Genomic DNA, 14,886 nt, shown 5'->3' with positions numbered 1-14,886 from the left:
CACCTTCTTGTGAAATGGCATTTAAACCATATCTTCTTCAAAAGCCTAGAGAAAATAGAATAATCTGTATATTTATCCAGCTTTTAAACTGCTGCTGTAATATGGAGCAAGAGATGGTTTCTTTTAGAGAGCTGCCTATAAATTAGTTTCACTTTTTCTATTCTCTCACTGTCTAAAGGGGCTCAGCAGACACCACAGATGTACAACCCTGTTTTTTTCTCTTCTTCTTGTTTTTCTTTTCTACCCATTGTAATAATCTGGCTTTAAGCACAGCCTTTGACAGCCATGATCTGCTGTCAGGCTGCTCAAGCTGTCAAGCAGCTTCTGGCAATGTAGGAAATGGAGCTCAGAGCCTGCAGCTCCCTAATCAGAAGTGTCTGCTTGGTGCTTGGGAAAGGATGTCCTCACGTGCCTAGGCAGACTGCAGGTGACCACAGCTACAGCACAAAGGGCATGGCTCCTGAGGAATGGTTAAACCATAAAATCTGTTGCAAAGCTAGCAGTCCCTGATTCTTCCCTTTGAGTTGACTAAGTCTAATTGAAATTAATCTAGTTAAGAGCCCCTTATCAATATTAAGTCGTAAGCCTCCCAGTCTCAGCCATGGTGATAATTTGATAAGATGCTTTTTGTTTCTCTAGATTCCAGTCAGAGTGAGTGAATTATTGTCTCTTGTGGAGTTCGCCTAATTCATCAGTTCCCAGTCAAAAACTTTATACTGTGTCTCCTTCAGTGCTGCCTGCTAAACTTAACCAGCCTCCCCTGTCTTGTGCTCTTATTGATGCCTGTTTATGTTCTTATTCCTACTCCCTTGGTCCTGCCCTCCTGATTCTTCAGTCTCTGCTCCTTTCCATTCCCTGTCTCCAAGACTCCTCCTGAGTTTTCCCCCCTGTCCCTGATTGACTATGAGTGCCATCTGATGCTATCACACTTCAGTGTCAGCCCACATGCTCAGGAAGATGTGATGATGATTGCAGCCCAGCTTAATGTATGTGAAGACATCTGGGATCAAGAATGAACATCCACTGGGCCCTTTGATTGCTTGAATTCTTAAAATAGGTTTTCTGTGGCTTTAGTATTTTTTTTCAACATTGCTCATTGTCTGCCAATCTTAGAAATGGATGCTTAAATATTATGTTAGTCTGAAGATCCTGATAAGGCAGTTACATAAAACTGTGACAGAGAACAAAGAGTTGGTAAGTTTAGGTTATAATCACAGCATTGAGGAAGGATGGGATTGCTAATAATTTTTTGTTTTGAAACAACTTTGCCCTGCTGGAGCTCTCCTCTGGTGCCAATGTGTGTGACACGAAAGAATTTAATCCCAAAATTTTTTCTTGTCCCATTTAGGAAACTGCCAGGCAGAAATGTCTACGCTCAGATGCACAATGAAAAAGAGCAGGAGATGACAAGCCCTGTTAATCACAGTGAGGACACCCAGAACATCATCCAGGGTGAGGAGTTTATTGATGATGATCTGGACTCTCAAACACTAGGTAACGCAAGAGGTAACTTTGTTTTTAGCTTATAAATTTTCATAAGTAGTTAATTTTAAATTGATGTTTGTTTTCATATTATTTCTTTTTCATTTTCTGTTCAGTCTCAAAAAGATGCAAATGGTGACACCACTAACAAGGGATTATCTCAATCACCTTTTGGCTTACTTATGGTACAGCCTAAGGTATGGATGGTGTGCTATATAGAGCATGAGTACAGACACAGTAGTTTAATGTCAGGAGGTTGACTTGGACAATTTGAGAGATAAATTATATTTGGTAGAATGGGATATGATCTGCAACAGTTGAATTGACTCAATAATCCCCTGAATTAGTGGAAAATTGAGTTCAGGCCAGAAGGATTTGTAGAGTCAATGCTTCTGTGATTTCAGATGGATTGTATGGAGCTCCAGTGCTTTATTTGCTTTCACATTCCAATGGCATTTAAAGTTTTTGTTATTAGAAACATTAAATTTCTCCATGTATTAAAAGTATCATAAATCTTTCTTAATTTAGCTGTTGATTTTCTAGTATTCATGAGGTGGTTGTAAAGAACCCATGAGGGAAATTTTCTGTGAGTATCTCTCAGTGGAAATTATTTCAGTGTCAGGTGGAAGTGTAAATCCTGGCACCCTGTGGCTAGTTTTAATGCAACATGGAGCTCTGATCTATAATACATTGTCTTCAGACTGCTTTCAGGTCACAGTCTGAAAGTTGTAGGACAATGTAAAAAACACCCAGTTCCCTTTCTGAAAATTTGTGAAAATAAATCAGATGATCCAAAGCTTTTGGGATTTGTAGCAGTAGATTGATGGTGTGAAAGGCAATTGTAATGTCTTTGTGAACCCCAAGGAAGAAGATGTGTTTTAGCTGCACCCAAGGTAGCCTGGGCAAGACAGAAACTGGTCTGACGAGAGATTTCTTTATCTTGGGTTTCACCTTTTTTGTTTGTTGTCAATGTTTTTATTTTCATTTGCAGAACTGTGTGCTGCTTCTAGGTTCTTGGAGGTGTTTGCTTTGAACACAAGGGAAGAATCCAGCCTCTTGCTTTGCTTTGTGTATTTCTATCTCTTCCTTGACAACTTGTGTATGAGTATCACTGCTTTCATTCTAATTTTGTAAGACGACCTTTGTTGCTCTCCTGACTTTACCGGAGTTAGTTCCAAAAACAAACCTGGAAAAACAAAGTCTATGTTAAATTTGTTTGGTCATCTTGTCTCCAGGGTCTTTAGAGGAGAACCTGAATGCTAACAAGGTTCTTGCAGGAATGCCTATTAAAGTGGAGCATTCAAACACCTCTAGTAATGTACAAAAGCATATCTTCTTTTAATGGTAGAAAATCCTTCATGGCTTATTTAAAAGAAGGCAGCTTGGGATGCTCTAATAAAGAAATGCCACCCTGATTTGTAACACATTTGGAATTAATCTCTGCTCACCCTGCACTTGTTACTCAGAGAAAACAGAAATCTTCTATCTGAGCAGAGCATTAGTTTTGGGTTAAAGAGTACAAGATCATGGTGTTTTGATGACATAAGAACATAAATGTGATTTTCAGGTGATTTGTGCTTCAGCCAGGTTGTCTGCAGCAGCAGACTTTCCAGGAGAGTGTAAAAAGCTCATTTTTGTGGATCATAATAATTTTATTTGTCAGCTACTGTACAGCTTTTAGACAGAAGATGTTATTTAATACATAAAGCTACACTCCTGCTCGTTCTACTGGTTTTTTATTTGCAATACTTTCCACTAGCTCCGGTATTGCTCAGTGCTGCCAAGAAAACATTCCTGTTAATGATACTCTATTTTATCTGGTTTAGAGTATGAAACACGTTATAATCCCTGCTTTATATTAAGTTCTGGTTTACTACATTATTTGCAGAAGGTTCCTATGCTATGGAGATCCCTTCTAGTTCTGGTGAGCTTTCTCCCTCCCTCTTGGGAGATGTCAGTAGCCGCCTCCGCTCCATGTGCAGCAGGGATTTACAGGCCTGGGTTTCTGTTTGTTCTCTCTCTTCTCATAACTTTTGAATTTCCACAGTACAGTATTTCCAGACTCACCCATCCACTTTTTTTGTTTTCTATATATTTTATGTTGCCTACTTTATCGCAACCCCCACCTTGGGACTCCTCAACACCATTACCTTGCAGTGACTCCTTCTGGGAGAAGTGGCAACTTGAACAGCTACAGAGTTCCCTTATTGCTGATGCCGGTCAGTGTCCAGTCCCAGGTCAGTGGCATGTCGAATGGACGCCTCAGGTTCCATTCTCCTCCCTCACCTGCACCCCTCGAGACAACTACACCTTTATAAGCCACAAAGAGAACCAACTTATGCTGTCACTGGGATAGAAACCCTAGGAATTCACCACAAATCCACCACCATGAGCAAAAGCTTTGTGCAAAAGTGTGCTGTAGGTACATGGAGCTGTTGCACCAACCTTCACCTGACCTGTTGTTTGATAAAGACACTCTCTTATGCAATTTACTTGTCTCTGCAATTAAAGGGGGATTTTATGTGGAGTACCTTAAATACACTAATGTTGGCCTTTTTCTTTTCTGTATTTTCCTAGGCAATCACTCAGGCGTGGTTTTGAGCATCAACTCCAGAGAGATGCACAGTTACCTGGTTAGCTGATATTTGCAGCTGAACACAAAAACCGAAAGACTCTTCACTGTACCGTTTTATTTTTCCCTGGTGATGTCCCGAAATTGCAAACATGGCTGTAAATGCTGATGGAGAGGAGGTTTCTTATCAGTCCTGTGGAAAAAAGCATCCATCATCAATTACCAAGGGCGAAGGATAACATGTCTTGTGTTCACTCTATGGCCTGGGAACTCATTTTGACCAAAACTCAAACAATGGTAGCAAATTTGTAGCCCTAGGCACCTTCAATGCCACCTTGTTTCTTTTCTGTATATGCTCTATTTCTTTATGTTTATTTTTAGAATGATTGACTGTAACTTTTTAATTATATTTTTGACTGAGGTATTCAGTGGAAGGCTGGGAATCTTCAGCCCAGAAAGGTGATTTTTACACAAGTGACTAGAACAGAAAAGATGATTGTTTGATCACAATGACAATTTTTTTTAGTAGGCCAAGTGTTTCTGTACTGGGAAAGGACTGAGAGAGAGACAAATGCACTCCTAGTTGAGACCAGCTCTTAACTAAAACATGTGTGAGACAATCTAACAAATTTAGGTTTAGGCCCTTCTGAGGATTAAAGGAAGTAAAATATTAATTAGGATATCTTGTAATGTACAATAATGCTCTTGTAGGTGTAGCAAGTCCTGACAAACTATCAGCACCGGTATCTCCCCCAATCCCATCACATGTGAAAGAAAAACACCAGCTTGATGCTATTTCCAGACCAGGTGCCTTCACTTGAAGACAGTAATTTTAGTTGCTCTTTTTTTTTAGGCCTGAGTGAGCCTCTCTAGGATGATGGCAGCTGCCAGATGAGTTCTCCTGTTAAAACCTAGGCTGGTGGCCTGTCTCTTTTAAAATTTCCAGAGAGTGTAAATACCTCTTTTGCGCAGCTTTCTTTGTATGGTTATTTTTTAAAAACTTGCTCTAAGGGCAGCTGTGCCAGGTGGGTCAGAGTTCTGCTCTGGGAAGGGCTGGGTAGCACTGCCATCTCCTTCCCTCTGGGATTTCCCCTGGCGTTTGCCCTTGCTGGTGGGAGTGGGCAAACCCCAACCTGACCTCTTCCACTTGGGTTGGTTTGACAATCCAAAGGGTCACGGGGATGATGGGAAGGGATTTAGGGCTTCTTGTTTCATTCCCATCACCACGGGGTGTCTCTCAGTCCCTACCACCACTGGCCCCTTTTTCTGCAGGGACAGCAGGGGAAGGGCTTCTGGAGGAGCTGCCTGCAGAAAGGCTTGTGAGTGGGGTCCTTGTTTCCTCATCCCAGTTTTGTCAGCTGGGTCAGAGTTTCCTCGTCTTGACCTCTGCATCCCTAGGGAATGGCAATGCAGTGAATCCACACTCCTCTTGTCTTTTCTCTGTGGTTTATTTTAGCCATGTCAGAAAACAAGTATGGTGTAGTGTGGTGAGTTTAAATGTCCGGCATCCTGTGTGTCACAGCTGCCTGGGATTAGGATGCTTCTCTCAGAAACCTATATAATCTCTTCACTTTTTGCCTTTGATAGAGAATAAATAACTCTGTACTCACCGAATGTCATATTGATGCTAGTGACAAGCTCACATACCACCTTGTTTAAGAAGGATATAGATAGTGCATTGTCCAGAATATGCAAACAGAAAATAATGAAGGCTAGTCAAATAGAAAAGAACTGTCTTAAAATCAGTGTATGCATTGGAATCATTCTTCCATGTAGCTGTGAATATAGAGCATATTATCATCAAATTAAGCGGATTGGGATGTAGTAATTCAGTGTAGTACTGTAGACTCTCACAAACCCCTTAGGATGTATGAGTAAAGCACAAGAAAATCTAGATTATAAACTTACTGTAAGGAACTAGGTGGGAAAGTTAGAGTGAAGATTCTGAAAAGCACTTGCAAACCACTCAGGAAAACAATTACAAAAATGTTCTAAGATTTCTGCCTATTTAGTTGTATAGTGCCATATAAACTTATTAACAGAGAAGCAATGCCCTGGCTGGCTGTTGTATGCCATACTGTGGAAATCCAAGGTCTTAAATGTATCTGAGTCTGCGTTTCTTGAAGAGAAGTGCATATACAAAATATGCTGTGAATTGGAAACTCTTGGGATCATTGCACCAGGGGCTCTCTCTCCTCTCCAGCTCTTCTTGCTTTTTCTAGTGGAAATGAGCTGAAGCAGAGAATAAAATAACACTGCAACCATCTTACTTGTTCCTGTGAAATAAATCTGAAATGGGTTATTTGTATAGGGCAGGTGAGTGGCAAACCATCTTCATAGACAAGGAATGGGATGGAAGCTCCAGCTTGGGGTTATTCTCACATAGTTAGTCTGATTGGTAAAGGACTCTGTTGGAATTAGGTCACACATCTAATTTATGCTTTAACAGATACTTTTATACATTTAATTCAGGGTGATTTGTGTCTCTGATCACAGGAGTCTTTTGGAATATGGTAGAATAGTTAACTGCTTGGTACTCTAATTAACACTTAGCACAGTGTAGTGCCTGTAATAATTTTCTCCAATGCTTAATAATTGATTCGTGCAGCACTCCTGTGAGGTTGGTTTGTCATGTCTTAAAAAACTGTTTTCTAAAGACATGTTGGTATTACCATAACTGTATTAATAATACCCAGCAGATAATAAAGGAAGCCTTTGATTTCCTCTCAAGAATAATTTTAAAATGAATTCTTTTAAAACTGAGAAAGTACTATTGCCATTTTCTCATTCATGGTGTCTTGGTTTATCTGTAAATGAAAAGACTCACTAGTGCTAGTTCTCAAATCTCTTGAACTACATCCATGATATCTTAACTTTTTATTCTTTATATGTATCTAAAATCCTGATACATGAGTATTAAGAAACACAGAGTTTCTTCTATGCACAAGTGCTAGTCACACATGTGTGCATGCACACATGCAGTATTTGTACATATTTCATTTAAGCTTTTTTTAGTGGGGAAGGGTGATGTGGTGGCTAAGAAACAGATGACTGGATTCTGTACTCAGATTTTGAGCAAGTTATTTCCCTTGTATGTGCTCCAGTTTCCCCACCTATAAAATGGGGCTGATAGTAATTACCTACCTCACAGGGGCATTGTGAGGCTAAATTAATTACTGTTTGTTCAGGATCATCAGAGCAAAAGAATTTTGTGAGTATTAATTATTAGTGGTTTAACTTTCTTTGTTTCACTTGTAATTATCACTGTTCTTAAAAGTTCTCTGCTGAAACCAGCTGCAATTATGTATAAATGTAAAAAAATGCATAATTCAAAAAAGAAAAGGTGCATCACTGGTAAAAAATAATAATAAAAAAAAGGTCATTTTATTTAAACACTGCTATTGGAACATACTGTTACATGGTAGCACTGCAACATTGGCTGTGATTTTGCTGTTGCACACTAGTATTGTCAACTCACTTCTATGCATTGTTATTTGATCAAAAACCTTATAAAAATAGGTACAGTGATATTTATCACCACTGATATTGAAGTATACTGAATCTAAAAAAAGTGGCAGTGTACTGGCCTCATTAGTCTCTTTTGGCCTTCTTAAAATCTGATATATTTGCAATTTCAAAAACACTTTACTTTTCAGAGTGCTCCAAGCAGTATGATCTGAAGCATTCTAACAGAGCCATCAAGATTTACAGCTGTCTTTGCTTTCTCTTTTGACATTAAATGTTTTATATGGCTTTGGAACAGCCCATCCATATGTAGTATTCAGAAATGCTCAGAGGACATTTAGGGAAAATGCACACAGTGTTAATTAATTTTTCAATAATATAAGCAATATAAACCAGTGTATATTTTTATACTCTGTTGAAGAGGGTGGTGGAAATGGCTGGGAAGAAATAGAAGGCCTGAGGCAAGATGTTGTTGTTATCCACAATTCACATCCAATTTCTTGGAACTCTTTTATGATATTCTCATTTAATTAAATCCTTCTTGATGCATTTTCTTCTTTCAATGACCGGTGTAATGAGGAGTAAGCTGTTTATTCATATAAAATAGATGATTTATTAACTAACTGTCCTGTAAAGACAAATCAGTGCTTTGCCATTAGTAGTTCCTAGTGCAAAGCAAGTTTCATCTGACATGGTTATCATGGTTAACATGGTGTTTTCAGTCCAAAGAGACCTTATCTTAGCGGGGAGACTGTATGCTGTATCTTTAATAGAGGTCACTAGAATGGAACTGCAGTAGTTTCCATCCTCCTTACACAGACACATGCTCAAACAAATGTGTAGGAAAAAGAATATCCTTATAAGAAATTAAATACATACAGTAGCTTTTTGATGATGAACCAGAGGTTCTGAAAAGTTTTGAATTTCTAGTGTTATTTCAAGTCAATGTTTCTAAGTAGATAGAATCGATGACAATTTCAGTCATAGATTTTTCCTATGTTTCCTATTAAAAAAGTTTTGTAATTTTTTCATTAATGAGACTTCAGGGGAAAAGAGAGACTAAACATTTTATTTCATTGCAGAGTCCCTACCAGTTGGAGTTACGGTAGTTGTTTTATGGTATATTGATTGATACCACTATATTGTTTCCATATTCCTTTTTATTTCAGCATTTTAGATGAAAGTAAGGCCCATTTCTCTCAAAATATTGGATTTTCACCAGGACAAAATTTATAAGCATTTACTCTTATAAATCTTGATTTTTGAGATGCAAAATTTTGTTTTGTCTTTTAATCCATCCAAAATGCTGCTTCCTGGCTCATTTTCTGTTTTAGTCCCAGTTGTACATTCCTTCTACAACTTTCTTCAAAAGACTGGCACATAGCCAGTACTAGTCTGAGAAAACCTAAAACTTTCATTAGAATGGCATTTAATTGACTATAAGTAAGGTCTGCTCAGATAATTACTTTAATGTTAAGTTTGTATTTTCATGTTCTGTATTTCCTTTCAGCATCTTAGCATTTGCCCTCTCAGTGCCATTTAAATGCCTTTTTAATAATGTAATTTTTTTTACTTATTTTTAGTCTATAATCATCAATGTTACAAATAACTCAGACCCCTGGTTAGCTTTTGCAAATTATAGCTTAACCCTGCAGTCTTTGGGAAATGTCAAGCTGTGACTTCTCAAATTTGTAATCTTCTATCCCAAGCCAGCTCTTCTACCCAGCTGGACAGCAGCATTGCCTCCAGTTGTCTGTGCATGCTCAGACTGGAGGGGGTGCAGAAGGGCTGCTCTGTACTAAGACATCCTAGAACAACCCATTTCCCAAATCTGGATGGGAATGTCATGCAGAAAAAGTTCTTAATTGTTCCTTTTTTTCAAGTGTGTTGCATAAGCAGAGAAGGTGCATATTATTGGGAAAAGAAGAACCTGTAATGGTATTTCAGGCTGCTCTGGAGGCTAAAGAATGTATCCTCTTGGGATATTTTTCCATTGAAATTGATATGTACAGCAAGTTAGTTTCATGATTTTTAATATGAGATCTCATTTCTGTAAGTCTTCAGTACTTTTCCTCCTGTTAAATGGAGTAGCAAATTACTTAAACTATGAATTGTGGAGCCATGTATGACTTCCATTCTTTTCATCCCTTTTTTTCATATGTGAAGCTTGTCAGCATTACTGTTTCCATCTAGTTTATATTGTGGTAGCTGAGATGATCTTCTGTAAGACAGTACCTAAGAAATATTGGAAGGCTTAGAAATATGTACTCTAAAATACAACAACATAGCTGTGAGAAAAAATTCTTATCAAAAAGCTATTATGGTTTGCATTAAATACTTTTTTAGTAGTATCTCTAAAAATACATACTCTTAATTGCAAACTCTTTGCCTCTCTCTCCTTCGAGATTGATTTTCTTTCAGAGAACATTTACTAGCACTAAAAGGAAGTGCATTCTTTCCCTTACACAAGTAATTTTGCTTAATATTTTTTCTTTGCAACACTTGGATTTCACACAAACCTTGTCTGTCTTGATCAGCCTTGATTTCTGAGTTTCTGTAGAATTTGCATCTTTACACTGATTACTTGCAATACAGTGGACATAAAGCCCTGTTAAGCAGCAATAATGCAAGCAGCAGTACCTGGCACTGCTTAAAAAATATGCCTTTTTTGCACGTATTTTTAATGGTATAATGAGTATATTAGTCATCAGGAAGGCCAGGCATTCCAAATAACTTTCTTAATATGTCTTATATTTCTATGTAATTTGTTGCTAATTTTAGACAGCTTTTGATACTTATATTTAGCTCTTACTGACAGTGTCTGCTCTTGCAGATCAAAGCGAATGAATTGGCTTATTCACTTTTTAGAAAGAGTATTAATTCACACTGCTTATTGATTAAGAGTTTGAAAATGAAATCTTTCTGAAATGGTGAAAGAGATAGTTTTAATGAGGACAGCTCATGCAGGAAAACAGCAGGCTTATATCCATGTGGCTAATTCTTGTTATGGATTTTGAATAGAAAAGACTGCAGAAGAAATGTGACCCCAAACATCAGTAACATGCACCTAAGCAGTTTGCAAATGGTGAAACTAGTCCAAAGGAGAATATTGTAATACACCACCTCTATGTTTCAGGTCCTCATTAGGGCCTTTAAATGGTTAAAATTACAGAATATCTTCAGAAACAAACTAACCAGGAAATTGCCAAATTAATTAGCTCCATTTACTTGTAAATACAGTCCTCTCTTTGGGGATAATCTTCTGAGATGCTGAAGTAGCAAAGTAACTGTTCATGAAGTCACCTGCATTGTTTGATGCTTCCAAATCTTTGCCAAATAGCTTCTGAAACTAGGAAAAAAAAAAGCCAAATTTCCACTCTTTTCTATTTCTCCTCCTTTCTTCCCCCCACCCCTGTTTTGTAGTCCTTTTGTTGTGTTTCATTATTGCTGCTGGTTGTGGCTCTGCCTTGCCTGGCTTCTCCAGATGATAGTTTTCTACAGTCCACTTTTTCTTCTTTGCTTTTTGTTCTCCTTTATGTTACTGTCTGTGTTTCTATTTGGATATGCACCCTACTGTGTCCCAACTGATAGCAAGAAGAATAACAATCTTCCCCATTCCTGCTCCTCCTTTAAGCTCTGCTGTGTTGTCTGAGTCGATGAGGTTCCCTGTGCTTTGTGTCACTGCAGTCCATCCTTCCTGTTTCTTTCTCACTTCAGTATCTTTTAATCCTTTCAGATTTAATTTTGGCTCTCATTTTTGCTGAACCTTTCTGGAATTCTTATTTTTTACTTTTTAAGAACTTCTCTCAGATGTTTGTCCCAGAGAGCACATGCTTCTACTTTGAGATGTGGATGAGTATTGTAGTCCCTGAAAGAATAAAAACCAGCATTTCCTCTCTCACCAGTGTGTATATTGGTTTTGCCTTTGGTCTGTAGTAAAATTATGTATTTAATTGGCAAAGATGGTTATCTGTTATCTCCTAGATATCTTCCTCTGCCTCCTTTTGGGTTACAGGCTGAGACATGGTGTTCCCATGAGTTTCCTGGAGCACAGCAAGGGCTGCCTTGCTTTGCCAGCCTCGCAGTCTGGCAGGTACAGAATTGCAGCAGGGGTAGAGACACCTTGCCATACCCCCGGGCTGCATTTGTGTTTCAGTATGGGAAATGCTGAGACCCAAGCTGAGACACAGCCTTTTAGAGAAATTGTTACAGCCCAAAGCTGAAGAATAGGTGAAGTAATGAGAATTCTTTGTTAATAGAGGGTTGGGAGCAATTTGACTTGACAGGTTTATGAAACCTTTCCTAGAGGGTGGAGAAAATGGCTTAGATTCAAGTTCCATAAAATACAAATTTAGGCAAAGTCACCAGATATTTTTGGAATCATTATGGATCATTCTGGAGGAGCTTGGAGAATGTAATGGGAGTAAGACCACTGAAAAGCCCAGCTGTATCTTGGAAGGGTACAGCCTGTCTTAGGGAGTGTAAATGAGAGAGATATGGGAGGGAGGGGAGCTGAGGACTAAACAGGACAAGGAAAATCAGGGACAGTCAGTGTTACCAGTGTGTATGGTTTTACCATGTTGTTCATCTTGTTTCGCTTAAGTCTTGAAGCTTACTTTAATTTGTAATGGCTATTATTTTATTTTGTTGGTTGCATGCAGAGACTTTAAACCATGAGTCTAAATTGAAGCAGCAAGAGAAACATTCAAAATTATCACCATCTCTCTGTCTATAACTTAAGACAGATCTGACTTGCAGCAACATCCCACCTGAGGTGCATGGAAAAGATGTTTTCGGAGTCAAGATGCCTGTATGTGTGCTCCAGATGATTGGGGGTCATTTGCTAATGGTGTTCCTCCCTAGCACAGCACTGAGCTAGGAGACAAGGAAAAAGAATTATTTTATAGAGTCTGTCTCTTGCATTTATACTGTTGAAATGTAATTTGCTAGAATGCCTCTATGAGCTGTAATTTTATAATGTTTAAAGAAGATGAATGGAGCTGGTGTAGTATTCCTGAGGGTAAACACCAGTGACTGGAGTTTACTGAACATCTGACTAGAAATTTTAATTTTAGGAACAGAGAGTTCCTCCATTTCATATACACACCAGGCCTTTGAGTACAGATCCTTTTTTTCATTTTTCACTGACAGGCTGTGATTTATTTCCTCATGGGTGTAAAGTCATGGATTGTGCTTGCTGCAGTGCAGAAGGCTCTGGAGGGAAAACATAATCAAATGGAGAATTATACTTGAATTCTCCTCTCTTGATCGCAGTCTTCTCTGAGTTGTTTTTCTCTGATTATTATTCTTTCAATAAACTAGGTTGTTGTTAAAAGGTGATTAACTAATTTTCATCCTCTTCCATGTGACTGAGGAAAAATAAATACAAGAATTTGCAGAGGAACAGCAGATTGAAAGAGGGTAGGGAACTTGATCATCTGGCAGAGTGCTTTGGGAAGCTTCCATGTTTTATGTTTTACTTACCACTTATTTCTACAAATATGTGCAGTGCCTGTGATTTACCTTTCCATTAAACTTTGATAGGTTTCTTTGCAGAAGGTGATTTTCAAAAATGCCACCCTAGTGCATTGCAAGTGTGGGTTTAGGAGGCATCAGGTATAACCCTTCCTCACCTAAATGAAATTAACTTGGTGTATTAACTTGTTGTATTTATGAAGCAACACTAGGAACATTGCTTCATCCTATGTTGGAGGAATATTTGGAGAGATGAGAGTTGGAATGGGAGAATTTTCCTTTTTAAGAGTAAAGGATGGAAGCCAGCTTATTTACTGTGCATCTGTGGCTGTTCCAGCACAGGTGGGTGCAAAGTCTCTTAATCCAGGTACAGACAGATAAATATAGACTTTGCTGGCATTACCCATGAAAACAAAAGGAAAAAAATGTTAATTAAGGTGAGCCTAAATAATATTTTGTGACTAATTACTGCAGCAGCTCTTGGCAAGTATATGAAAGCCTATAAAATAAAAACTAGACATATGTCTTGTGAAGATTCACAAAGCATGTGTCACTACCCTGTTGTTAATGTGGAACATCCTTTATTTGGCATTGCAGGGCCAAATTCTACTCAAATTTATGGCCATGCAGTTCCACAGACATTATCAGTTCAGCTTTGTGTTACAGAAGAATTTCATCCCCAGTGAATTTGGAAAGAAATTGCAGGTTAAAATCAGTCTTTTCAATGCACCTGTGCTTACACAGGTTACTTACTGATTTTCACCATAATTTTTATCCCCATTGCTAGCATGAGAGTTCTTTGGATAGATGTAAGCTAATTACAACCAAGGTAGAACTGAATTTTTTAACTGCTTAGGACTGTTTGGTCGGCAAATGCTTAACACTGTATCCAACTGGATTTTTGATCAAGAGGTTATTCCACCCCATGTGAAGGTTCTTAGCAGTCATCAGTATGCTGTAACCCCTACCTGTAACATGCAAGGCTACAGTCCTCTCCTTCTGCCTTTGCACATTCTAGTAGTTGTGAAAACAGAACATGCCTTCTCCTAATTTTGTTTCAGGTGACCTTGACTTTAAGCAGGTTTCTTTGTAAACAGTAACAGGGCTCAAGTGACGAATGAAACAAATCCATAACTGGTGCATTGTCAAAAATGGGGAAAAGTGTTATTTGTATATTTTTGTAAATATGTAACATTTAATGGCAGTTTTGTAGTGACGTGCTGTTTTTGAGAAAAGGAAGCAAATATATGTTTGAATATGCTTGACGTAACACTTAACTGTGATTCAATTGCACAAGTAATAGCTTAATCAAAAAGTCTTGTGCAATATGTAGTGCACACACATAGCCAAGTATCTGTTAGCGATCCACAAGCAAGTTTTTGGCAACTTTTAACAATGGTGATGAACTGTGCAGTACAGATTATCACAGTCTCTTTCAGCTTCCAAACATGTAGCAGGCAAACTACTGTATACGTACCTGTGTACTCCACTGCATCCAAAGGTATGCATTTGTCCTGAGAACCTGCACTCCAGGTTTTTCTTTAATAAAATTTGGTTCTAAACTATTGATTGTTTTGTTTTCCTTTGGAAGCTTCTCGCGGGGTTTTGGATGGGGAACCGGTTTAACCAGTCCCCAGAGTTTGTGTGTCTGTATTGGGCAGCAAACGACTGGGCTCTGCAACACCGAGCCCAAAGGCTGCAGCAAACCTTCATTCTCCTCCTCTTCAGCCACCCCATCCTCCTACACTGCAGTTCGGCTCCATTCCAGGGCAAGAGGGAAAAGCCCCCTTTTTTTTTCTTTTTTTTTTTTTCTTTTTTTTTTTCTTTTTTTTTTTTTTTTTTTTTTTTTTTGCCTTTTTTTTTTTTTTTTTTTTTTGCTTTTTGCTTTTCCC

At 38.3% G+C, this 14,886-nt stretch overlaps 1 protein-coding gene across 9 annotated transcripts in view; it reads left to right on the top strand.

Moving 5' to 3' along the window:
- Positions 1-14,561, top strand: part of SORCS2 (sortilin related VPS10 domain containing receptor 2) — a 533,588-nt gene extending 519,027 nt beyond the window's left edge. For 4 of the 9 annotated variants that reach the window (XM_030270688.4, XM_072927964.1, XM_072927963.1 and 1 more), the window contains exons 26-28: positions 1,349-1,506; positions 3,640-3,719; positions 4,060-14,561. In XM_030270688.4, the coding sequence (XP_030126548.4) occupies positions 1,349-1,506; positions 3,640-3,719; positions 4,060-4,083 (262 nt within the window). In that variant the 3' untranslated portion in view covers positions 4,084-14,561. The remainder of the gene's footprint in view (positions 1-1,348; positions 1,507-3,639; positions 3,720-4,059) is intronic. The other 5 variants (XM_030270686.4, XM_030270682.4, XM_030270687.4 and 2 more) reach the window with 5 other exon arrangements.
- The last annotated feature ends 325 nt before the right edge of the window (positions 14,562-14,886 follow it).

The sequence above is a fragment of the Taeniopygia guttata genome, chromosome 4, assembly GCF_048771995.1.
Source record: "Taeniopygia guttata chromosome 4, bTaeGut7.mat, whole genome shotgun sequence".
In the NCBI taxonomy this organism is placed as follows: Eukaryota; Metazoa; Chordata; class Aves; order Passeriformes; family Estrildidae; genus Taeniopygia; species Taeniopygia guttata.
Note: the sequence above shows the minus strand (reverse complement) of the source record. Positions and strands in the feature narration are given on the sequence as shown.